Source organism: Bison bison, unplaced genomic scaffold, assembly GCF_000754665.1.
Source record: "Bison bison bison isolate TAMUID 2011002044 unplaced genomic scaffold, Bison_UMD1.0 scf7180017864464, whole genome shotgun sequence".
Classification (NCBI taxonomy): Eukaryota; Metazoa; Chordata; class Mammalia; order Artiodactyla; family Bovidae; genus Bison; species Bison bison.
Window position 1 is genome coordinate 4621933 of NW_011495025.1, and position 27722 is coordinate 4649654.

General features: G+C 35.8%; 1 protein-coding gene across 2 annotated transcripts in view; it reads left to right on the plus strand.

The window, feature by feature from the left end:
- SNCA (synuclein, alpha (non A4 component of amyloid precursor)) overlaps positions 1-21107 on the plus strand; it is a 147144-nt gene extending 126037 nt beyond the window's left edge. For both annotated transcript variants that reach the window (XM_010860149.1, XM_010860150.1), the window contains exons 5-6: positions 18233-18316; positions 20509-21107. In XM_010860149.1, coding sequence (XP_010858451.1) covers positions 18233-18316; positions 20509-20541 — 117 coding nt within the window. In that variant the 3' untranslated portion in view covers positions 20542-21107. The remainder of the gene's footprint in view (positions 1-18232; positions 18317-20508) is intronic.
- The last annotated feature ends 6615 nt before the right edge of the window (positions 21108-27722 follow it).

Sequence of the window (27722 nt, forward strand, 5' to 3'; positions counted from 1 at the left end):
TGTATGGATGTGAGACTTGGACTGTGAAGAAAGCTGAGCACTGAAGAATTGATGCTTTTGAACTGTGGTGTTAGAGAAGACTCTTGAGAGTCCCTTGGACTGCAAGGAGATCTACCCAGTCCATCCTAAAGGAGATCAGTCCTGGGTGTTCATTGGAAGGACTGATGCAGAAGCTGAAACTGCAGTACTTTGGCCACCTGATGCGAAGAGCTGACTCATTAGAAAAGACTCTGATGCAGGACGAGAAGGGGACGACAGAGGATGAGATGGCTGGATGGCATCACCAACTCGATGGACATTAGTTTGGGTAAACTCCTGGAGTTTGTTTTGCCGGAGTTGGTGATGGACAGGGTGGCCTGGCATGCTGGGATTCATGGGGTTGCAAAGAGTCAGACACGACTGAGCAACTGAACTGAGGATGTACACAACCCATTATCTTTCTTGATAATCTTCCAAGTCTTCTAAGTCTTCATAATCTTCTGTTTTATCTCATATTTGTTGAGACATGGATAGAGGAAGGTTTTTCTCAGTATCCAAAAGAAACAACCACACCCGATATGACAAATCTTAACAAGGGTAGAATTTACACAGTAGAGTAACTTCAGTACCTACTGCAGTTGACCACTGTGTTTTGTGGGATCCCTCCACATCCCCTGTCTTATATGCTAGACAAAAATATTCCAACTTGAAAGCTGAGGTTCTCTTGAAGAATTTTCCTTCCAGATCTTGAAAACCCTTCACATCTGACAAGGATCTCTTCCCAGCATCATGGAGAATCGTGAAACCTCAGGCTGTCACCTGCACATGGCTGTATTGCATTCCTGCTCAGCCATTTATTTTACATCTTTTCCTAGTGTCTTCTCTCTTAGATGAAGAAGACAGATGTTTACTCATTCTTTAAGATTCTCTTCCTGGGTTTCACATGCCCTGATCTTGAAGATCTTGGCTTTTCTTTCTGCCTCAGAGCCTTAGAGGTCCTATGCACCCTTATGTGTCTGAGCAGTTTGTTTTGCCTGAAGTATTTTCTCCCCTTCAGGTATTAAGACGAGTTTTCCACTTGTTTTTGAAAGCAAACACTTGAGCCTTGGTTTTTGATAGAAATTCCTTCTTTCTGAGGGGCCTTTCAGCATTCCCTAGGATCCCTAACATACGAAAGCACACTCTGTATCTCAGTTCAGTTCAGTTCAGTCACTCAGTCATGTCTGACTCTTTGCGACCCCATGGACTGCAGTGTGCCAGGCTTCCCTGTCCATCACCAACTCCCGAAGCTTGCTCAAACTCATGTGCATTGAGTTGGTGATGCCATCCAACTATCTCATTCTCTGTCATCCCCCTCTACTCCTGCTTTCAATCTTTTCAAACATCAGGGTCATTTCCAAAGAGTTAGTTCTTTGCATCAGGTGGCCAAAGAGCTGGAGCTTCAGCTTTAGCATCAGTCCCTCATAGCTCAGTTGGTGAAGAATCCACCTGCAAGGCAGGAGACCCCTGTTCGATTCCTGGGTTGGGAAGATCCTCTGGAGAAGGGAAAGGCTACCCACTCCAGTATTCTGGCCTGGAGAATTCCATGGACTAAATCTATGGGGTTGCAAACAGTCGGACATGACTGAGTAACTTTCACTTTCCAATGAATATTCAGGACTAATTTCATTTAGGATGGACTGGTTTGATCTCATTGCAGACCAAGGGACTCTCAAGAGTCTTCTCCAACACCATAGTTCAAAAGCATCAATTCTTCGGTGCTCAGCTTTCTTTTTGGTCCAACTCTCACATCCATACATGACTACTGGAAAGACCATAGCTTTGACTATATGGCTGTTTGTCGGTAAAGTAATGTTTCTGATTTTTAATATGCTGTCTAGTTTGGTCATAGCTTTTCTTCCAAGGAACAAGCATATATTAATTTCTTGGCTGCACTCGTCATCTGCAGTGATTTTGGAGCCCAAGAAAGTAAAGTCTGTCTTTGTCTCCATTGTTTCCTCATCTATTTGCCATGAAGTGATGGGGCAAGATGCAATGATCTTAATTTTTTGAACGTTGAGTTTTCAGCCAGCTTTTTCAATATCCTCTTTCACTTTCATTAAGAGCCTCTTTAGTTCCTCTTTGCTTTCTACCATAAGGGTGCTGTCATCTGCATATCTGAGGTTATTGATATTTCTCCCAGCAATCTTGATTCTAGCTTGTACTTCATCCAGGTCCAGCATTTCACATGATGTACTTTGCATGTAAGTTAAATAAGCAGGGTGACAATATACAGCCTTGACATACTCCTTTCCCAATTTGGAACCACTCTGTTGTTCCATGTCCAGTTCTAACTGTTGCTTCTTGACCTGCATGGAGAGGTTTCTCAAGAGCCAGGTAAGGTGGTATGATAGTCCCATCACTTGAAGAATTTTCCACAGTTTGCTGTGATCCACACAGCCAAAGGCATTGGCATAGTCAGTAAAGCAGTAGATGTTTTTCTGGAATTCTCTTGCTTTTTTCTATGATCCAATGGATGTTGGCCATTTGACCTCTGGTTCCTTTGCCTTTTCTAAACCCAGCTTGATCATCTGGAAGTTCTCAGATGAAGTACTATTGAAGCCTATCTTGAAGAATTTTGAGCATGACTTTGCTAGCATGTGAGATGAGTGCAATCATGCGGCTGTTTAAACATTTGGCATTGCCTTTCTTTGGGATTGGAATGAAAACTGACCTTTTCCAGTCCTGTGGCCACTGCTGAGTTTTCCAAATTTGCTGGCATACTTAGTGCAGCACTTTCACAGCATCATCTTTTAGGATTTGAAATAGCTCAGCTGGAATTCCATCACTTCCACTAGCTTTGTTTGTAGTGAGGCTTCTTAAGGCCAAAATCTACCCTCTCCACTGATTCCTCTTCTAGTTTCTAGTTTTAAGTGCATGAATATATGCTGCTCAGTCGTGTCCAACTCTTTGCGACCCTATGGACTGTAGCCCACCAGGCTTCTCTTTCCATGTAATTTTCTAGGCAAGAAGACTGGAGTGGGTTGCTGTTTCCTTCTCCAGGGGATCTTCCCACTAGTTTTAAGACTTGCCGCCAAATATCAATGCATTTGCAAAGGTGAAAGGACTGGTTCCTTCTTAGCTAAGTAGAGGAGTTGATCTTCCTAAGGCTGACCCACTTTCATGTTGATGTCTTATTCAAGCACTTCCCAAGTGGAAGCTCTTCAAGAACTCTATCCATGCAGATTTAAGTAATAAGCAAATATAAATATATATTTAGACATAAAATATTTTATTAATGGAAGAAGAGGATTAATCTTTGGACCTGAAAACTGAAACTACATTATTCCCAGACTCCCTATTGTGTATTAGTATTTGCAGCTAGATCTATATCCACATAACATGAGAAAAGCTGGCAATTGTTGCTCTGCTGTGAAGTTGTATTAGGTGAGTCAGCTAATTACATGCCACTTTCATAAATATGGCAGTTTTACTAAGCTACTTGTTATGCTTACCAAGGATGAAGATTTAAGATAGAATACTACCTCTTTGCTATAGAAAGAAAATTTCTTCTCAAAAATGGTTTCACACTGATTCCTGATTTATAGACCAATTAACAGACTAATTATTTTATAGTTTATGGCTGAATATATTTAAAGCTGGATTCAGGATTACTGATAAAGAACACCCAAAGAATAGCACTAAAATAGATTTAATATGTTAGCTTTACTCTCTCCTCTCTCCCAAACCTTTTAAAAACAAACTAGTTTTCATTTCATCTGTTCCCTTTCTCTTTCTTTGTGAAAGGAGTGCCAAGACTAAAGAAAGAATTAGAAAAGCAAAAGGCAAGAAAATGAGTAATATGATAATGTATAATCCAAAATAGAGCATGACCAATTTTTAAGTACTTATTTCAAAATCAGATTGGTTTCTCTAAAACTATTATTTATAATAGATTTGCATTTTTCATTTTATTTTTCAATTGAAGTATTACTGATTTACTATGTTGTGTTAATTTCTTCTGTACAGCAAAGTGATTCAGTTACATACATATATACTTTTTAAAATTGTATTTTCCATTATGGTTTATCCTACAATACTGAATATAGTTTTCTGTGCTATACAATAGGACCTTGTTGTTCATCTATTCTATACATAACAGTTTGCATCCACCAACCCCAAAATCACGGTCCATCCCTTCCCACCTTCCCTTGGCACCCACAAGTCCTTTCTCTATGTCTGTGAGTCTGTTTCTGTTTCATCAATAGCTTCATTTGGGCCATGTTTCAGATTCCATATATAAGTGATATCATGTGGCATTTGTATTTCTCCTTCTGCCTTAATTCAGTTGATATGATAATCTCTAGTTGCATCCATGTTGCTGCAAATGGCATTATTTCATTCTTTTTATAGCTCAGTAGTATTCCATTATGTACATGAACCACATCTTCTTTATCCATTCATCTGTTGATGGACATTTAGGCTGTTTCCGTGTGTTAGCTGTTGTGAATAGTTCTCTATGAACATAGGGGCACGTGTATCTTTTTGAATTATATTTGTGTCTGGATATATGCCCTGGAGTGGGATTGCTGGATCATATATTCTGTTTTTAATTTTCTGAGGAACCTCCTTACTGTTTTCCATAGTGGCTACACCAACTTCCATTCTCACCAATAATGCTAAGAGGGTTCCCTTTTCTCTGCATCCTCTGTAGGATTTGTTATTTGGAGACTTTTTAATGATGGCCATTCTGACCGGTGTGAGGCACCTTGTTGTAGTTTTGATTTGCATTTCTCTAATAATTAGCTGTGTTGAGCATCTTTTCATGTTCCTGTTGGTAAGCTGTACTACTTCTTTGGAGAAATGTCTATTTAGGACTTCTGCCCATTTTTTTTTATTGGGTTTTTGTTGTTGTTGAGTTTTATGAGCTGTTTGTGTGTTTTGGAAATTAAGCCCTGTTTGTCACATCATTTGCAAATATTTTCTCCCATTCTGCAGGTTGCCTTTTCATTTTTTTATGATTTCCTCTGCTACGCAAAAACTTTAAGTCTGATCAGGTCCCATTTGTTTTTGTTATTATTTCTGTTTTCTTGGGAGATTGACCCAAGAAAATATTGGTTCAGTTTATGTTAGAGAATGTTTTGCCTGTGATCTCTTCTAGGAGTTTTATCGTGTCTTGTCTCATATTCAAGTCTAAGTCACTTTGAGTTTATTTCTGTGCATGTGTGACAGTGGGTACTAACTTCACTGATTTACATACAGCTGTCTAACTTAGCCAGCACCACTTGAAGAGAATGTCTTTTTCCCATTTTATATTCTTGCCTCTTTTATCTAATTTTAATTGACTGTGGGAGTGTAGGTTTATTTCTGGGCTCTCTATTCTGTTCTATTGATCCATATGTCTGTTTCTGTGCCAATAGCATGCTGCTTTGATTATTGTATCTCTGTAGTATTGTCTGAAGTCTGAGAGAGTTATACCTCCTGCTTTTCCTATTTTCCTCAGGATTTCTTAGATTCTGGGTCTTTTATGGGTCCATATGAGTTTTAGGATTATTCTAGGTCTGTGAAAAATGCCATGGATAATTTGATAGGGTTTGCACTAAATCTATAGATTGCTTTGGGTAATATTACTATTTTAACAATATTAATTCTTCCTATTGAAGAGCATGGGATATCTTCCCATTTCTTTGAATAATCTTTGATTTCCTTTGTTCCTTCAGTTCCTTGGTCAGGTTTATTCTAAGTATTTTTTTTTTGAGGGGGGTGCAGTTTTAAAGGTTTTTTTTTTTACATTTCCTTTCTGCTATTTCATTGTTAGGGTAAAGAAATGTAACCAATTTCTGTATGTTAATCTTGTATGTGGCTACCTTGCCAAATTCATTTATCAGTTCTAGTAGTTTTTCTGTGGAGAGTTAGAATTACATTTTTAATCTGAAAACATTTCTTTGTAGGTGTGAATTTTCTTTGTAGGTATATATAATATATTGTGCTTACTACATGATTTAATGGTGGTCATCAGTTTGACTAACCCCAAGTGATGCAGTAATTTGTAAATTTGCTGAGACAATCTTCAATAGGTATCTAACACAGCTAATGAGGGGTGTAGGTCATTTTGCTAATAAGAAAGCCTAACAGATGACCAGAAGCCCCATCTTCACTCAGCCTGTTGCTAATTTTGCTTGTTGGTAACATGTGCAATTTGTGATGAAAATGATGTGCTGCAGCTACACTTTTTAATTAGGAGATTTAAGATGGTCTCAGGAGATAACCCCAGAGATAATCAGTGATCTAGAGTTGTGTGTGTGTGCTTTCTTTTATCTTAGACCATATCTTATACAAATTAGTAGTAAATGCTCATGGAAAGATTATAGACTAGGAGATCTAAAGCATAACATGGCAGTATGTTATAAAAACTTGAAATAGTTTTCTTCTTGAAAAGTTCAACAAAATCTAAAATACTGGAACCTATTATACAGAGTGAAGTAAGCCAGAAAGAAAAACACCAATACAGTATACTAACGCATATATATGGAATTTAGAAAGATGGTAACAATAACCCTGTGTACGAGACAGCAAAAGAGACACTGATGTATAGATCAGTCTTACGGACTCTGTGGGAGAGGGAGAGGGTGGGGAGATTTGGGAGAATGGCATTGAAACATGTATAATATCATGTATGAAACGAGTCGCCAGTCCAGGTTCGATGCAGGATACTGGATGCTTGGGGCTGGTGCACTGGGACGACCCAGAGGGAGGGTATGGGGAGGGAGGAGGGAGGAGGGTTCAGGATGGGGAACACAGGTATACCTGTGGCGGATTCATTTCGATATTTGGCAAAACTAATACAATATTGTAAAGTTTAAAAATAAAATAAAATTTTTAAAAAAGAAAAAAAAATACTGCTCTATTGAAATAACAGGGCAAAAACATTCAAAATGCTGTAATTATAGCTTTGTCTTTATGACTATACCAGGTCTATCACTCTTTAATTCTTGTCAATGCCTTGCCCTTCCACTTACTCATTCTCTCTTACATCTAACTCACTGCACAAATAATGCAGTTCTTAGCCCTCTCTGTATGTAACTGAGTTGAAAGGAATAGACTAGTTGAATGGTCTGAGTGATCTGCTGTGTCTTGTTTCTCTAAGCTGATATGCTTTCTGTCTTCCTTGGCTGGTTTCCTATAAAGTATTATGAGTTAAGTCTCATTTTATGACTTGTTTTATAGAGAATTCAGCTAGACAGATATCAGTTGGTAATTGGTTATATATCGGCTATTTGACAGAAGAGCTCCATTTTAAAAATAACATGAGTTTGTGTCCTATAGTGGGAAAGGTCAGTCACAACCATTTCTGCTCCATGCAGCTTCTCGTAAGTCTGTGTCTTTGCTCATTAGCAATGGAGGGCTGTACCACTGTAATATTGTTGATAACCATTTTTATTTCCAGGGTTTGTGGGCAGAGGTGAGATACTACATGTACAATATGTTGGCATCCTTAAAGCAATCCCATTTTTAAAAGGAGGCCAGAGATATTCTGGAAATGGTATTATTAGAATAAAGGTATTATTTTACCACATCTATATATACTACCCTATAGAACCTATAGAACACAGATTCTCTTCCTAAACATGCAGGCATATATCATAATCCATATATTTTTATCCTGTATTTTATTACCCTAACATGTTCTGAGTTTATACATCATTAACGTAAAAATGGGAACAGAATGTTTTTTCAAAGGTGTTCAACATTTGTTATATTGTTATTTTTTTTCTTTTGTGGTAAAAATGAATAGAAGCTGCATTTCACATCAAATATGATTGTTTTAAAAACAAGTCTTTAATATCCATAAAATACAAAATTTCAAGGTTCCTTTTATAGCATTCAATGCATACTTAGGTACAGTTCTAAATGAGTTGAACTATGTTGAGATCTTTCTAAATAACAGTTTTTTAGAGGTAGGTTTATACAACAGTAAATATACAGGTATCTGGGTAAAGTTATAACTAGTGACTCTCTGAAATGTTTCTTGTTATATTTTCTTGGAATAGTTACCAAATATTTCACTATGTTTAAATATATATTAATACTATGGAGTTGAGAAATTTAGAATAATCATATTCAGAAAACATAAAAGCTATTGAAATGAACACATACTTTTAAAAACTTACAAAAATTAAAGATGGAAAATGGGCAGAAAAATTTTTCCTTCTTCCCCTCTAGATTCTTTGGCTGGTCTAATAAATAAATTGACATAAAACATATTGCCAGGAGAAAGACATTTAATTTTGTACATGTGGGATCTCCACAAAGATACAGGATTCAAAGGCAGCCAGGAAATTGAAATTCATAACACCATCCTAAGCTAAAGCATAGGGACTATAGCTTCAAAGGGGAGGAAGAGATTCACTGAAAGAGGCAAAGAGCAGATGTTTGATAATCAGATGTTTGCTTTGCCTCTCAGATAAAATAAAATTTATCTGAAAGTTACCTCTGGTTAAAGCTGTCTTTCTGGTACAAGGCCCTATCTAAATCCTTTTTCCCCGCCCCCCACTGTTTCTTCATTTATTTGCCATGAAGTGATGGGACCAGATGCCATGATCTTAGTTTTCTAAATGTTGAGTTTTAAGCCAACTTTTCACTCTCCTCTTTCATTATTAAGAGGCTTTTTAGTTCCTCTTCACTTTCTGCCATAAGGGTGGTGTCATCTGCATATCTGAGGTTATTGATATTTCTCCTGGCAATCTTGATTCCAGGTTGGGCTTCCTCCAGCCCAGCATTTCTCATGATGTACTCTGCATATAAGTTAAATAAGCAGGGTGACAATATACAGCCTTGATGTACTTCTTTCCCTATTGGGAACCAGTCTGTTGTTCCATGTCCAGTTTTATACTGCAGTATAGTAGATTTACAGTATTGTGTTAGTTTCAGGTATACTGCAAACTTGTTTAATTATACGTGTATCTATTCTTTTTCAGATGCTTTTCCCATATAGGTTATTACAGAATATTGAGTATAATTCCCTGGGCTATACAGTAGGTCTTTGTTGATTATTTTATCGATAGTAATATATACATGGTAATCCAAACTCCCAGTTTATCCCTTCCCTCCCACCTTTTCCCATTGGTACCATAGTTTATTTTCGAAGTCTTGTGTCTGTTCCATGGTATGATTGGAAAGTATCAGAAACCAGTACTTGTTATATTTCTTTCCAGGAGTCCTCTTAAAGGTGAAGCACTTTTGCAGGTACACTTTTCCCAAAGCACTAGAGTAAAACACAAGGTGTTTGTTAATCACAAAAGAGAAAAAAGTCATAGTTAAAGATTTGATGCGAATTCATTAGAATGCAGTTGATAAGGAAATTTGATTATTTTTTGTGACATTTTTAGGTAATAACTGGAATTATGACTGAAAATGTTACATATAATGTTTTTAGGAATTGTACACAATTTCTGTAGTACACATTAATAACATATATCTAGAGAAATATAACTTAAAGATTTAGTATTACTTCCTGCCTGACAATGCTTACCATGTAATTTAACATCAAATAAACAATGTTTTACATCCTTTATATATATATATGAGAGAATAAATCTTTAGAGCTGTTTCAGGGACACTCTTGAAAATGCCAATTATTTCAAGGGCAAAAATATTTCATTTAGAGTATGATATGAGGAATTCAAATAGGATCATAGGTCATTGTGATATAATATTTAGTTATCCACATAACCAAAGTGACAACAAAATACTTTGCAGGCAGACACAGAAAGTTATATAGTTGTTAAAAAAAATAGCTCTTTTAATAGATAAGACTCAGTTTTCTTAAGTAATCAAATACTTGTAAATATAACATGAAGCACAAGAAATGATTTTGATAAAATATGGAATCTTTGTTCTAGTTGGATTACTTCAAAGGGTGATGAGATCCTTTCACAGTCTTACAGAGGGCACACCAGGAGGCTAAGGAAATCTTGTTGTTTTAACAGATGAAAGAAAATTTTATACAAATATGAATATACTGTTATTAAAGCTTATTCTTGAAAAGATTTATAAATTTATTCAATTTTACCCAACTTAACTACACAAGGCAATATTCTCTTTTCTTCTTCCATCCCCATTTTCCTCCTCAACTTTGTACATCCATTTAGTTTCAAAATGAAAAAGCAGAAAATAAGAGAAATAATTGTTACTTTAGGACAAAATTAGTCTTTTTCCCTTAATAAATCATATCTCTATACTTTATATCTTTTCTCAAACACATCTTACCTTCTTGCAGAGTTTTAATTACATACATTAATTATAATTCTTAAGTCTTGGAAATCTTAATATCTAATGAAAACTAAGTAAGAAATTGTGAACTGTCAGACTAATATTCCATAGATTAGCAGTTTTAGGAGTATATTGCATAATTTCTAGAAGCGTACACTTTCTCATAGTACAATTTTTTTTTTAATATGGCACAAGACATGTTACTGACAGGTGCAGATATCTTCAATTTCTCTATAAGAAGAAGTGAAAACCAATAATTGATCTTTCTGTCTTTTATCTTATTTGGAAATGACCTCAATGAATTTCCATCATTTAACTTAATATAGCAAAACTCTAAATTACCAAAGAGATTTAGAACATACAGTAAAACATAATTATTTTTGAAAAGTTCACTTAAAATTTGTATCTCTGTTACAATTATTTATTTCACTTGTTTTTAATAACCATGTTTAGAATACTCATAAAATGAGACATTAAAGCAGCAAGCCATCATCTTAGGTTATTTTTCCTTCTGACAAATTCTGTAACAGAGATAATATGAGCTTATTTGACTTTTAGTAAACCTAGGTAGAAAGCTCTGAAGATATTTTAATTAAACTAACAAATTTAAACTAGTTTTTTTTTAACTAGTTTTATTTATCAAAGATTACCACAGACTACATGAACTTGGAAAGCATTTGGATTAGTGTCTTATTTCTGAGGGTTTAAAAATATATAAATTAATAAGTGCATATTTTTCTTTAAGCCAGTTAAAGTTTTGTTTTGTTTTTTAACAAAGTAATTGTGGCTATACCTTCCAGAGGTAGAAAAATATCACATATGCATAACATACATCTATGCTGCTGCTGCTGCTGCTAAGTCGCTTCAGTCGTGTCCGACTCTGTGCGACCCCATGGACTGCAGCCTACCAGGCTTCTCCGTCCATGGGATTCTCCAGGCAAGACCACTGGAGTGGGTTGCCATTTCCTTCTCCAATGCATGAAAGTGGAAAGTGAAAGTGAAGTCGCTCAGTCCTGTCTGACTCTTAGCAACCCCATGGACTGCAGCCTACCAGGCTCTTCCATCCATGGGATTTTCCGGGAACAGTACTGGAGTGGGGTGCCATCGCCTTCTCCCAACATACATCTATAGATGTATATAAATACACAGCCAGAGATCCTATATGTCAGCTTCTAAAAAATGTACAATCTGAGCTCGAGTTAAGTTTTATTTGGGGGCAGAATGAGTACTGCAAGTCTGAGAGACAGCACCTCAGATAGCTTTGAGAAACTGCTGTAAAGAAGCAGGGGAATGGTCAGTATATATGTGATTTTGGTAAAGGGAGAGAGACATACAATCAGACACATATTTTTCAGAAGCTTTCTGCTAGTCACAAGGAACAGTCATCACCATGAAATATTTTAGTGCTTTTTCTAGGCATAAGGAGATACAAGAATTGGGCTTAATAAAAATCGGCTCCTGAAAATATCTAAAGACCTGTCCTGCGAGTTTTCCCAGAGCACAGACTGCCTCATCTCAGCTCTCCACCCTGAACTCCTTTCAGGGTGTGTTGAAAATCAGCAGCTGCTGCAGCATGTGATTTAATCCTTGTAGAGGTAGATGGCAAGTGCCAATTTGTAGTCAACATATAGCTTCCGTCCCAAAATTGTAGCCAAGAATCAGATACAACAGAACAGAGCTCACTAGTTCATAAGTAACAGCTGAATCCAAATTGTGTGTCTGGAAGGTGGAACAAGTGAAGTTCACCTACTCAAATGGCTAAAGCATTTTACTAATTTTTGTGGAGAAGACTTTAATCTTATGGGAGCTGTGGATTAAATTTTGAGGGAGGGAAAACTTATAGCAGTTTGTATTTTCAAAAACCTTTTCTCCATGCCCCCTTGTTTACTTCTGTCTCAGATGATTGTGGGCTGTGTATTAGTTACCTCCCTGGGGTGTTTACATTTGAAAGATATGGAAGATTTACTTTTTCAAGGGACAAAGAATGCATGATGTCTCCAAGGAGTTTTGGAGTGTGTTTATTATCCAAGGTCTAGAATAATTACTACTTTCCTTCTTTTTAGAACACTTGTCTCAACGTCTTGATCTTTTACAGTGTGTACAAGCACTTTGAAATCAAAAGGGGAAGTTTGGAGGCTGGTAAAAGATAGGTGTATTTTGCATTGTTTTCTAGAGGTGCATTTCTGGTTTTGTGAAGGTTTATTAGACAAGGACTGTTGATTTTAATTCCTCAAAGAGTTGGGTTGCAGTCTGAGTGATATCAAATGGCTGGTTCACCCATTCAAATACATTATCTTAATTTGCCCCCTTATATCAAGGAGATTTCCAAAGAAGATGGAAATCAAAAGATTTCTATGTTCTGGAATTCAAGATTTAACGCTAAATGTGTTTTAAACTTCTGGATAAAGTTTTTAATGTTTTTCTTTTTTTTTTCCCCTGACTGTACAATTCAATCTTCAACCAACTCACCTCAGGAGGAAAAACCTACTATTGCTTCTCTTAGCCCCTGGATACTGGCCTCAACCTGATCCTTTCCCTGATTATTTAGGAGGGCCTGGGCCATCTGTTTCTTCTTTAAGAATGCCCCTTGTCCCCACAGGGAACTTTCTGTTTTCTCTGTTAACTACATTATATCCAAAATAATGTTTATGGTCGGGAGAATACATCTTAGCAGCAAATCAGAGTCCCTGTAAGTGGGACTGAGAATGTGCAACTAATCTTTTTAATGCCTCTCTAAATCTGTGAAAGTGGAGGTAAAAGGACTTGGTAATTTACTCGAACTACCAGAGTATGGTCCCCCTTTACCTTGGGGGACCAGAATATATTTGCATTGCATAGGAAAGCCTGAAGCCAGCAGAACCCAACCCAATTACAGGCCCCTGGAAAAAGTAGGAGTTGTTGTAAGGAGCAGTGAAGCCAGCCCAAGTGATTGTGCTAAATTCACTTCTTGACTTTCAAGATTTATACAAGTATTCTTTATACTCTGGGCCTTGTGATCTGGACAGAGTTATTCTCTGCAAATCTTAATAGGAAAGGGAAATTGAAACAGGCAGATGTGGCTGAGCAAGACAAAAAGAATACTTCATTTGTTGTTGTTTTTTAATATAGGGGAAACACAGCAAAACTTGTCTAAAGAGACACCAGCCTGGTGAGAACAATGAATTCACCAGTCTGTGAGACCAGTTTAAACAACAAGCTTATGAAATCTGTGCCTATATTCAACCCTATTATTTTCCTGTTTATGACAAACCACACAAAAGACAAAAGAAAATAAGAATATTCATAACAAATCTTTACCAGAGTCACTATACCAAAGACAGTGGTTCACACAAATATTTTCTCCTGCTAATCTAAATGTAGAAAAAGAAAAGAACTCTTCCTACTTTTGTTTCCACCACGTCCTGCAGGCAGAGACCCAGGAAACTGATGTGGTAAGAACTCTTACCTTCTACCAGAGCTTCCAGGATCTCTCAGCTATAGCAGCCATGGAACACAGGATGTCTAGCCAAAGGAGAGCCCCCACATTGGGTGCCAGACTACTGGGGAGGAAACATTTTCCTTTCATTCATTATAGGTTCTTTGGTTGGTCTCGTAACTGAATTTTGACATAAGACAGATTAACAGGAGAAATGCAAATTTGATTTTATACATATGGGAGCCCCACAAAGACATGAAACTCAAAGGCAGTCAGGCAATTGAGGCTTATATACTACCCTGAGCTAAAGAATAGGATAGCGGCCTGAGTTTCAAAGGGGAGGAGGGTAATTCACAGGAAGATGAGAAGAACAGATGTCTGGTAATCAGATGTTTGCCCTGCCATGCAGATGAAGCTTTCAGATTAAAAAAAAATAATAAAGTTATCTCTGGTAAGAGCTCTTTCTGGTACCGGCCTCTAATCCACGCTCTTTTTGGCAGTTATGGAGGAGGTAAAAAGCTACTCCGGAGTCTGCTGGGCTTTGATTGCCTTCACTTCAAGTAATCCACCTGCCAAAGTGTCACATTTTAGTGTATATATCCTGCTTCCCTTCAAATGCAGCCAATCACCACCACATAGACTCCTGTTTCTCATACAGCCTACTCATTTCTGTCCATCCACACCACATAATTTCCAAGCAAATACCCAGATATCTTCTTTGATCTAAAAACTTTTGATTATTTTTTTAATTTAAGGAATTTCTTTAAGTAAAACCCCAATATTACATTTTAAAAATAAACAGTAACTCCTTAATTAAATATCCAAAGCAATGTTGAAATTCTCCCCTCATGTTTGTTTCTCATTTTCTTAAACTAGGATTCCAAATAAGACTGAAATAAGATTCTTAAATTGTAATTTTCTAATGCTCTCTCAAGTCCAGTTTATAGGTTTCCCAAAACTTGTTTTTCTTGCAAAATTTACTTAAAGTAATTATTTGTCCTGTATCGTTTCCCACAGTCCAAAATTTGCTGATTGCATCCAATGATGTGAACTTGTTTTTCAGTCTCTTATATTTGCTGTAAACTGTCAGTTCTAGTGATATTTAGGTTTCAGTGAAATTCTAATGTTTGGCAAAGATATTTTTATAGGTGTTGATATGTCTGCCATCAGGGCACATATATGCGGTTATCTCTCTTCCTGTCACATTGGCAAGCCGTTAATGATCATTTCATAGAAGAAAAGGCTGTATCTGTATAAAGAAAACCTGTGGCCAACTATTTGTTTACCCTGGGGTACAGTTTTTACCAGAAAGGCAAGATACATGTTTGATGATTTTCCTGTGACACATTTTTCCTGGTCAATGCTGATTCCAATTCCGCAGTCCATCTCCTACCTGTGCTGTGCTTTCCTCATACTGCCCCATCCTATTCTGACCCCTGGGTAGCACTTTAATGAATATTTAGAGCCAATAGGCTATGTGTAAAGGATATGGTAGGATGGTGAAATTATACTGCAGCACAAGACTGGACAGAAAATAGGCAATTGAGCATCATAACCCCTATTTTTAAAGAATTTTGAGTAATTATCTTTTATACTCCACTTCATCCCCACTATTTCCTTAACCCTCACTGGTTTCTCTCTCTTTTTTTTTTTTTTTTTTTACACACTAGAGAATTTATCAGTGTTTTGATAAAGGCAATTCTCAGTTGTGTTTTGACTAATACTTTTTGTTCTTTTTTTCCTTCTGGGTAAACTTTTATAGTATGAAGGGTACAACAGGCCCAGAGAACATATAATGCTTGTGAATAAACTTCTTTGATGGATTTCAGCAATCAAGTTATAAGACAATTTTGTTTACAAGGAATAGACTGTTAACTGGGTCCTAAATGAACAGTCAAGGCATAGTCAGGGATATGACAGAATTTCCTATTGGTGTTTCTACAATCTGTAGATAAAACATTTTGAATCCCAAAGTTCTTTTGGGGAAGTAGTTCAGGATAGTTGTTAAGGGCACAGAGTCTAGAGTCACCTGTGCTAGTTTGAACAAATTACTAAACCTCTTTAAATCCAAATTTTCTTGGGAAGATGTGGTTAAGGATATTCTGCCTCATGGGAGGTCTATGAGCTATTTCTACTTCATGTAATATAATACAGGTAAATATCTTAATGATAGCTTATTAATATTAATGTGTTTTTATTTTAATGAAATCAATAGTCTTATTCTCTAAAAAACAACATTTAAAGTCAGCAGTCAGACTTGTGAAATCAACATATATTCCTTTAGAGAATAACGATCATCTGAAAATATAGGCCTCTTATGCCATGTTAATACTTACTGACCATCATGGTATTTGTTTCACTTGTTTCCACTTTTCCCCATTTATCTAAGTATCTTCATTTCTGCCTCATCACTTGGCCTCTTTAATAGTATATCTATGGTTTCTCAAGCCCTGACCCACAGGTGACATATTTTACTTAAAAAACTGGATATTTGAAGTGTAATTTTAAGGATTAGGTAAATACATGGTCAGAAAAGCATGTACTTTTAAAAATAAGCGATTATTAAATACTTGCAACCTAAGTAAATCATTAAAATTAATAGAGGTAGTTTTTGCTTGAACCCAATACATGATCAATCTAGCCAAAGAATTCATTACTTGGATGAACTTTGAAAGGTGCAAAAGACACACCCAAGTACACATAGACACACATATCCAATAACATTCACCAGTCTTAGTTGTACAGTTAACACCTTATTTGTGATAGAAAGCAAGTCAGTTCTGCATATTGACTTGTCCAGTCTGTATCAGAATCTTTAAACAAATTAGGTTAGAGAAATAAAGCTCTAAGAGCTTAAAATGACAGTAACGGGAAATTTACCTTACTATTTTCATACTTGACTATCACTAAAAGTTAATCTAAATACTTCTGAGAGGGTTAATGATGTCACTGGCTCTTCCCAATGAAAAAATGGAATTGTTGCCCCATTTTATCACCAAGGCTATTTGGTGCTTAGAGAAAGCTTAAGAAACATGCCCAATATCACGAAAGGTCTGGAATCTTTAGCAGCTAGGATTTGAACTCAAGTGTGATATTACAGTCCTTATATCTAACCACCAATCAGCAGAACTTGTATTCTTGACATTACCTAAGGCAAAACACTGAAAACACCACTTTTACTCCATGTTTAGAAGTATTTTAGGGAAGGTTTATATTACCTTATTTCATTTGTAAACAACTAGGACTTTGTAGATCAATTAAACAGGAGTTGGGCAGAGGAGGATGACCTATAAAACTCTCTGCCCAGCTAATTTAAGAATGGGCTTTAATTTGACCTTTTCTTGCAGTCAGACATTTCCTTATCCCTCTCCCTACCTATCAGTCATTCACATGATGAAGACATGGGGAGATGTTATTTACATCAGACGTGTGCGTGCAAAACTGCTTCAGTCATGTCTGACCCTGTGTGACCCTATGGACTGTAGCCTGCCAGGCTCCTCTGTTCATAGGATTCTCTAGGCAAGAATACTCAATTGGATTGCCATGACCTCCTCCAGAGGATCTTCTTGACCTAGGGATCGAACCTGCATCTCTTATGCTCCTGCACTGGCAGGCAGGTTCTTTAGTACCACCTGGGAAGCGCCCCACATCAGGCATAGTTTTAAATAGAAGCCACATTGACTGAAGGACTATTTGATATGTTTGAGTAATTCTATATAGGCTCATGTTGCTTCCTTGCTTTTTCAATTTCAATGACTCCTTTATATAATTCCTTTTCTGGAATAAATGCAAAGCAACAAAAGGTACTTAATGAAGAACAATAGTAAAACCATGGCCATTTCAGGTTGAATTTGTGATATCCCTTTTCTGACCAAATATTTGATTTTTGTTCCTCCAAATATGTACAGTTTCAATCTTGGAATTTCAGTTTTTTTGTTTCTTTGCCATCTTTAGACATAAAGTATAAAATATATAACCATTTATAATATAAAAGTATACATAAGTTAAAAGCTTACAAAAATATATGCATAACTGCCCAACAAATAGTACCCTTAATATTTTGTTGTGCCTTCCTCCAGTCTGTTTCACCTTTGTATCTGAATTCTACCTATTATATCTATAATATATACAACACTTTACATACTGCTAAACATTATAAAAGAGGTTATTTTCATATAACTTATGTCATAGTATAGATGCTTTCATAATTATCTATTGAATGGCTGAATGATAATTTTTCTATCTTTTCATCATCTATTAGAATATTTAGGTTAATAATTTTTTATTCTGTCACTGATCCTATTAAGAACACCTTTGTTTTCTAGCTTTGGACTGTTTTCTGAATGGTAAATTACTTGGCAAAAAAAAAAATCATACATTTTTAGGGTAAATAACACATGTAGCCTCAATGTTTTACCAAAGGCACTGTATAATTTAGAATATTAACAGTAATATTAAAGAGTGTCATTTTTTACCACATCCCTGCCATACTGTGTATAAGATTTTTTTCAAAATATGATTGTGATTTTTAGAGGTAAATAACAGTACCTCTTCATAATCTTTGTTTGCTTTTCATTTAAATATTAGGGTGAAGAAGGAGCCTCCCAGGAAGGAATTCTGGAAGATATGCCTGTGGATCCTGACAATGAGGCTTATGAAATGCCTTCTGAGGTAAGAATTTATACATATAAAACTCCAAACAGAAAGCTTAGAAGTTCAAATTGGGTCTTAATAATCAGTACCCCAAGTACCTTCAGATCTCCCTTACCTTTGTTCTTAAAGAGAATGACTTACTCTCTAGATGCACAAGTTGGCCAGATCCAGGACGTCTAGCGTGTGGACAACTTGCAAGCTGTGTATCGTTTTTACATTTGTAAAGAGTTATTTTTAAAAAAGGCAGAAGCAGTGACAGAGACCATATGTGCACCACATAGCCTAAAATATTTTCAACCTGGCCCTTTACAGAAAGAGTTTGCTGATCCCCACATTAAAGAATTTTTTTACTAGAAACGTTACCTTCTAAAACAAATCCCAAAATGGGAAGTTAGAGAAATCAACTAAATACCAAGAGAACGTAATTATTATTGACCATACATTTCCAGCTGGATGTGTGCATAATAAAAGTAAATCAAAATTATAGAGTAGAAATATGATAAATGCATGGTTTTTAATAATGGATATATTTCAGTCTATCATTCTAAACAGCATAAAGTTTCTTCAATAGAAAATGTTTCAGAAGGGAAATTAGAAAATACCTTTAGATGAATGACTGACTCAGGAATAAATAGAAAATCTGAATAGATTTCTAACAAAAATATTGAATGATTAAAAAAATAAAAACCTAGCCATGAAGAGAATTCCAGGACTAGATAGATGGCTTCACTGGTAAATTTTGCCAAACATTTAAAGAAATATCAACTAATTACAATTAATGTCAATTAACTTATCAAAAAAATAGAAGAGGGAGCACTAATTCTGTGAGAACAATATTACCTTGATATCAAAATGAGACATCACCATTAAAACCTGAGTTAAAGTGTGTTATAGTAGGGTTGTTCTTCTTCATGGCATTTTTAAAAGTATATTGATAATCTCTCACCTGTAGAAACAGACTAAATTATTTATTTTCCTAATTTTACCAATATTCTGGGTTTTTTTTTATATTGGATTGGCCAAAAAGTTCATTTGGGATTTTTCTGTATGATCTTATGGAAAATCCCAAACAAACTTTTTGGGCTCCCAATGCATGGCACAGTGCTAAACACTATAGAGAATAAGAGAGTATTTGCTACTATAAGAACACAAGGAGTTTACACTTTAGTATGTTTGATAAAAAAAAAATACAAATGTATCCCTTCATTTATCTATCATGGTACCCTTGACAAACATTACTGCCTTTTATGCATGAGGTATCACAGGGGCAAAAATATACACCATGCACAAAGTTAGTATTTTACAAGATTTTTTTTTAGCTCAATCAGGGTGAGTTTTATAGAAGAGGTGGGTGGGAAGGGGTGGGGGATGTGACAGGTCAAAATGAAGGAAGGACATTCTAGCACAGGAAAATCTCCAAGGCACACATGCCTGGGAATCCAGGTGGAATCCAGGTGGATATGTCTGAGGCACAGTGAGTAATTAAATGTGATTCAAGCTCTGAGAATAGTGACAGATGAAGGCTGCAGAGATTGGTCCAAGATGACTTGGGAACTACTAGAAGAACCTAGCCACTTAAGTTTGTACTTTATTCAGAAAGCAGCTTGAGTATTGAAAACATGTTTGTTTTTAAGCAGGATTCTGATATTATTAGAGTTGTTCTTTAGGAGGACTAATTTGGCCTCTTTGGTTAAGACCACTAGTATTTTTATTGTACATGTTATTCAAATATTGGAGGGGAAAGGAGGAGCTTTGAAATAGGAATAATTAAAGCTGCAGATGAAGATGAAATTTTCAATTGGGAAAGTAAAAGGAGGGAAAATGTGACTTGTCTTTAAGTGTCTTAATTTCTTTCTGAAAAATTACCTGATTTGGTTCTCACACTTTAATTGAAGAAAATGAGAGTCAGATTAAGACAGACTAGCTACTTTGTCCTACAGGAGCAGGTCACAGATTGTTAAACAGCACATCTGGAAGTAGAATTTGGATATCTGACTACCACCCTAATTAATTCACTTTTTTATTTGACAGGCAGATGAAATTATTAAAAAAAAAATCGTACTGGATGTAGGAGAATAGTTCTAGAACTGTAGGACTATATCCTTTTTTCAAAATGGCAAGCCATGTCCTGTCCCATTTTCACTGAAGCCCTTGGTTACTGGTCACTTATACTCAACTTCATGTTGCCTTTCTGATTTTCCTTATACTAGGAAGGGTATCAGGACTACGAACCCGAAGCCTAAGAGAAATCTTTGCTCCCAATTTCCTGAGACCTGCTGACAGATGTTCCACCCTGTATAAGTGCTCGGTTCCAACATGCCCAGTCATGACATTTTTCTCAAAGTTTTCACAGTGTGTTTTGAAGTCTTCCATCAGCAGTGATTGGATTATCTGTACCTGCCCCACCAACTCAGCATTTCGGTGCTTCCCTCTCACTGAATAAATGGTAGCAGGGTCTTTGTGTGCTGTGGATATTGTGGCTTCAAATATAAAATGTTAAAACAAATTAAAAACACCTAAGTGACTACCACTTATTTCTAAATCTTCACTATTTTTTTGTTGCTGTTGAAAAATTGTGAGTGATTTACTATCATAGATTATAAGATTCTATGGTGTCTTTTAATGATTCTAAAGAATAATGATGTATTGTGAAATTTGTTAATATATATAATAAATATGTGAGCATGAAACTATGCACCTATAAATATTAACTATAAAATTTTACTGTTTTGTGGTATGTTTTATTAACTTGTGTTTGTATATAAATGGTGAAAATTAAAATAAAATGTATCTCATTACAAAAATTTCATCCCCTCTCACTTTAATGATAAAACCATGCTTATAAACAACATGAAACGAGAAGTAACGCAACTAAAAGTTCTTAACAGTCATGTGAAGGAGGAGGAATTTTAGAGGTGTTTAAAAAAGAAGAGGTGAAATATTAACCCTTTACTGAGGAAATTTCCTGAAGCAACACTGTCCAAAGTTTGTTTTGTATATGCACTAGTACCTTAAGAGGCTATACTAAAAAAGTGGGTTCCCCTCCTACACTGTTGGTGGGGATGTAAGCTGGTGCAGCCACTATGGAAAACAGTATGGAGATTCTTCAGAAAAACAAAAATAGAATTATCATATAAGCCAGCAATTGCACTCCTGGACATATATCCAGACCAAACTATAATTCTAAAAGATACATACACCCCTATATTCATAGCAGCCGTTCACAATAGCCAAAACATGGAAACAGCCTAAATGTTCATTGACGAGAGATGAGGATGTGGCACATATGCATAATGAAATACTACTCAGCCAAAAAAAGAATGAAATAATGCCATTTGCAACAACATAGATGGACCTAGAGATTATCATACTAAGTGAAGTAAGTCAGAGAAAGACAAATGCGGTATGATATCAGCCATATGTGGAATCTAAAATATGACACAAAGGAAACTACTGTTATCTATGCAACAGACTAACGTGTTCATATGTAGAGAACAGTCTTATGGTTGCCAGGGGGAGGGTAGGATCGGGAGTCTGGGGTTATCAGATACAAGCTAGTATTTATAGAATGGATAAACAATATCCTACTGTATAGCACAGGGAACTATATTCAGTGTCCCAGGATAAACCATAATGGAAAAGAATACACACACACACACCTGAATCACTTTGCTGTACAGCAGAAACCAACATATTGTAAATCAACTATATACTTCAATAAATAAATAAAAACAAAAACTGAGTTCTATGGAATAGTGAAGTATAAGATAATTTTGATGATGTCTTCTTTGGATACTCATAAGGCATATTAGCACATTAAAGGCTCTGAGAGAACTTAACTTTAACCTAGCATTTTCTTTAAAAAAAAAAAAATGCTTTTCCTTTTAGGAAATACCTTTTAAACATCTCTGGGAACTACCAAAGAATTGCCTTAAGATCTCTAGATTTATGAAAATTTCCTGCATGCCTTTGAATTCTGCTAAACATATGAATTCCAGGATATATCTCTAAAAAAGTTTATTTCCTTATTTTTTTTTTAATTAGGGAAGATCTGTTAACTCCACATGAGTACTGACAATAAATTTGCATGTCAAAAGACCTATACAAATCAATCTTTTGATTTATCTTTTTAATTATTCAGGAGAAAAATAGCATAGTCCTTTTAAAAAGTCACCAGTAGAAAATAGAATTTTAAGGAACAATTCTAGAAGTGCTAGGCAGCTTATATGCAATCATGAGTAATTTGATGTATATTAGGCATTGGCAAGGAAGCAAGTTAGGATGAATATAATGATTATAAGCCTGATCACCACAGAAACTTTCCTTTTTGCATAACTGGAAACAGACTAGAGAGAATGTTAAACTGCTGTAGTCAAACTGGAAAAAAGTGGTAACTCTTGTTTTATTAGATACATTAATGAAGAAACCACATGGAAAATGAGATCTTTTTGTACAAGAAGCCTTCTATTCTAGCACTAATATGTGCCTAGAAAATACCATGGGAAGACATACACCAGAAGTGGTTATTTTGAACAAAGCACTTAAAAAGTAGTGCAAGGCACATAAGCCTTGTCAGGAATCTTGTCTCATAGCCACTCCTGAGACAACTGCCTGACAAGTGGCCTGATGGTTAGCTTGCTTTCAGGTTTATTTTGCAGAACTCATGCCCCCAAATTTGAGTTATTTAGCCTCATATGCTCCATGCACTTTAGCAAAACAGGTTAGGATGGGCTTTGGCCACAATTGGCAGTACAACAATCGAATATGTGGTTTGAACATTCCAAGTCAGATCTTTTTCAAAAGCTCCCCACCAGCATGAGATATTAATATTCCCTGTCCTGGCTCATCCAGTGGGTAACTATTGGATCAGCACTCATGGCACGCATACACAGACACATACACACACTTCAAGGACAATCATAGTGCTTCCCACATCCATATTGAGGAAGAAAAATTCGAACTGAAAACTTGACAGACTCCTTGTCTACTGCATGTCTTTTTATCTGGCATGAATTCATCCTACTGTGTTCTGTCTTGGGAAAGAGTACAACCAGGCTGGTACCTCCCTGTTTGCTCTGTCCCTGGAATTTGAATTGGAGATACTTGTTTAATTACCATATATCAAATATAGATGTGATTGATCAATAGTAACTTGATTTATTCTCAAAACAGCTCTAAGTTCCAGTCCTGTCCTCACTATATATGAGCAAACAGGAGTACCTGCAGGCTAAGTAACGTTCTCATAGCCACAGAGCTGGGAAATGGCCAAAGCAGAAGTCCAATCAATATGGGGCCAATGCCACACCGTTTCTCAGAGTGAGGACACACAAGTATGTCAGTATCTCACTGAAGTCCAGAGAATGGGGTAGTAGCCTTGCTCTTCTACATATAATTATTACTATGTTTCTAGTCTTCTTCAGGTGTCTATGTCCAAAATAAGTGATACTCATACATATAGATTTATTTCTAATTCTAGGAAAATTAGCTCCTGATACCCTGATCAATCTTTCCTTATAACTAAATTATGCAGATCATGTCATTAAAACTAAGTTATTTATTTTCAGTAGAAGAGAAAAATATTAACATAGTAACAGTAGATTATAGTAAGGCAGGCTTTTTCATCTTCCTATTGCATCATGGGTACTTAGCTTCTATCAAATGGCTAAAGTACATATATAAAGTATAAATAAAATGTTTTCAATTATACATATTTATTAATGGATGAATTTATAAATGAACAAATGAAAGTACGTGAATTAATAACATATTTTCAAATTATATAAGCCTTGATTTTCTAAGTGTATTTTGTGATATAGTAATGCTATATTTTATTCTTTGAGTAAGATAACTTTCAAAAATCAAAATGCAATAGAATAGCTATAATACCAAAACTATTTCTAAATTTTATTTTAGCTTCAGTGTCTCCCATTTAATTATCTAAGATTTTCTTTTATGTTTCTTTTCTACTGCCTTTGATTATTTTAAAGCCAGTGGCACAGATGGCATATTGGAAGCAGTTAAAAAACATTCCTTCAAAAAGTCTAGTTTGAGCCTCTAGTAGGTTTTGCTGATAGAATATACTTCTAAAATCAGATAGGATTGCATAGGGATTTTGAAAGTTGATCCTGCAAATACAGTTAATATTCTTGAGTAGCTCTTTTTATGAACCTTATGAAAATGTATCCTCAGATTCCCTTAAAGGTCAGTGACCAAAAATCCCCACTGTTTCTATGGCAACACAGCAAGATATGGTGCCTTGGAAATGTGCTGCATTTTAATTAGGTTCCTCTAGGGTTTCCTAACTGCCTTTTGCAGGTGAACTAAATACCAGGTTGCTTTATGTCTTGCAGTGAGATGAAAGCTAGACCATCTGTAAATGTCAAAGCAAAGCTGGGCTCCAGTAAAGTCAAACCTAAACAAATATAGTGGCAAGTCTGTGTGTTTAATTTAGAAAAGAATACAATATTCTTTACCGAAAATAATCAGGAGTGCTTGCTTAATTAGCTTGGGAGCAGTAGTGGTGAGGATGCTGGATTCGAAAACTAGACTATGCAGGTTTAACTCCCAGGTATGTTATTTACTACCTGTGTTACTTTGCACAAGTTACGTAGCTCTTGATGTTTCTGTTTTATTGTCTGTAAAAATGCAGAAGACAGTAATAGTACCTCAAAGCAGTGTTGTGTGGATTACATGAGTTGATATAAGTAGAATGCTGAGGACCATGACTTACCTATGATAAGTGATCAACGAATCAGTGATGCTACTCGTAGTAGTAGTACAAGTGGTGGTCGGGAGTGGTGGTGGTAGTAGTAGGGGACACTATTTTTAAAGGTAAATAAGAAATAAATATTTTAAATGTTTAGCTATATTCCTAATATATATCCTAATATAAACTAATACAATTATATAAAATTAAAAAAATAAAATAAAAGTTATAATAGCCAACGCAATCTTGAAAAAGAACTAAGCTGGAGGCACCATACTCCTTGACTGTAATGGTCAGAACAATATGGTACTGGTATAAAAACAGATAGCTCAATGAAATAGAATAGAGATCCCTAAAATAAATCTCTGCATATAAGGTCAGTTAATCTACAACAAAGAAGCCAGGAATGTACAATGGTGAAAGGACAGTCTCTTCAATTAATGATGTTGGAAAAACTGGACAGACACATGGAGAAGAATGAAACTGGACTACCATCTTACACTGTAAACCAAAACTAACTCAAAAGGGTTGAAAGACTTGAATGTGAGACCTGAAACCATAAAATTCCTAGAATAAAAAGCATGAGCAGTAAGGTCTTGACATCAGTCCTGGCAATTATATTTTGGATTCGAAAGAAAATAATAAAAGTAATAAAAGCAAGAAAAAAAAAAAGAAACAAGTGGGACCATATCAAAATTAAAAGCTGCAAGCAAAGGAAATAATCAACTAAATGAAAAAGCAATCTACTGAACTGGAGAAAACATTTGCAAATCATATATCTGTTAAGAGGTTAATATGGTCCAAAATACACAAAGACACACAAAGCTCAATAGCAAATAATTCAAATAAAAAATCGACAGGAAATCTGAACAGGCATTTTTCCAAAGAAGACATAAAGATGGCCAACATGGTTATGAAAAGGTGAATCATCACTAATAATCAGGGAAATGTACATCAAAATCACCAGGATATCACCTCACACTTGGAATGGCTATTGTCAAAAAGACAAGAGGTTGAGACTTCCCTGGTGGTCCAGTGGTTCGAAATTCACCTTGCAATACAGAGGACACAGGTTTGATCCCTGGTCAGGGAATTAAGATCCTAAATGCTGCAAAGCAACCAAGCCCGTGTGCCATAACTAAAGAGTCTATGCACTGCAGTGAAGATCCTGTATGTTGCAACTAAGACCCAACACAACCAAATAAAATAAGGAGTATTAAAACGTAAGTTCTCATCACAACAAAAAATATGGTGGTAATGGATGTTAAGACTTATTATGATCATTTCAAAACATATACAAATATTTATCCTTATATTGTACACCTGAAAATAATGTAATGCTATGTGTCAATTATATCTCAATAAATAAAACAGTGATCAAGATTAGGATGATGGTAGAGTCATGGCTGGACACACACAGAGCCACTCTGGAGACTTGAGCAGAGACTATTTACTAAGAGTTACAGGAGGATTTTAATGGTTGAATAACCAGTATGGATATTTGTAGAATATCACTTAGCATCAAAGAAAGTTGAGAAATCATAACTTACTAAGAGATAAATATGTACCAAATCCAAACATTGCATTCATGGAACACATCTGTCTTTAGACACAGCTATACTCATCAAGTCATACATCTTCACATTCAAGTGATATGTTTTTTATACATATATGTATAATCATATATTCAGTAATTTTGGTTCTGGTCACAGGAAAAAAAAGACAAGTATATGTATGAATGTGTGTGTGTGTGTGTGTGTGTGTGTATAGAGAGAGAGAGAGAGAGAGTTCCATATATATATATATATATATATAGGGTTCCCTGATATCTCAGTTGGTAAAGAACCACCTGAAATGTAGGAGACCCCAGTTCAATTCCTGGGTAGAAAAGATCCACTGGAGAAGTGATAGCCTACCCACTCCAGTATTCTTGGGCTTCCCTTATGGCTCAGCTGGTAAAGAATCTGCCTGCAATGTAGGAGACCTGGGTTTGATCCCTGGGTGGGAAGATCCCCTGGAGAAGGCAAAAGCTACCTACTCCAGTATTCTGGCCTGGAGAATTCCATGGACTGTATAGTCCGTGGGTTCACAAAGAGTTGGACACAACTGAGCAAGTTTCACTTCACTTCTTTATGTATATATATATATATATATATATAGTCTAAAATAGATTTTGTACTAACCACAAAGTGAAAGGAGAAAAACAGGCACTTGAATTTCTATTCATTTCACAAATCTCATTCATTTCCCATTATCTTTCCCAATACTACTCTCATTTTTTACCCCAAAGGAGGCAACATTTTACACAAAACTGTTTGTATTACACAAAATGCAACAGAAATGCCAGTAGTCACAAAGGAAAATATTGTTTCCTCTTTAGTGAGTCCCTAGGATCACTGCCAAAAAAGCAAGTGAGCTGGTAAGATGCTTGCCAGGATCCTGTGCTACATGAACTATCTGAAACAGATTATTCTGGGAACTAAGTTAGAGTGGCAGAAAATTATTATCCAATACTACAGTTTTTGACAGTGATCAATTCTTGGGGTAAAAATAACCAAAGACTAAATCCAGATAGATGAACATCTAGCACATATTATTTGTCATATAAGGCCTCACCCAGACCTTTATAGCAATGATCAAGGCAAGTCTTGAGAAGCTGCTAAGCAATTGGAGTTCTGCAGGACACACTCCTGTTGAAAATGGACTGCCATGTTGAAT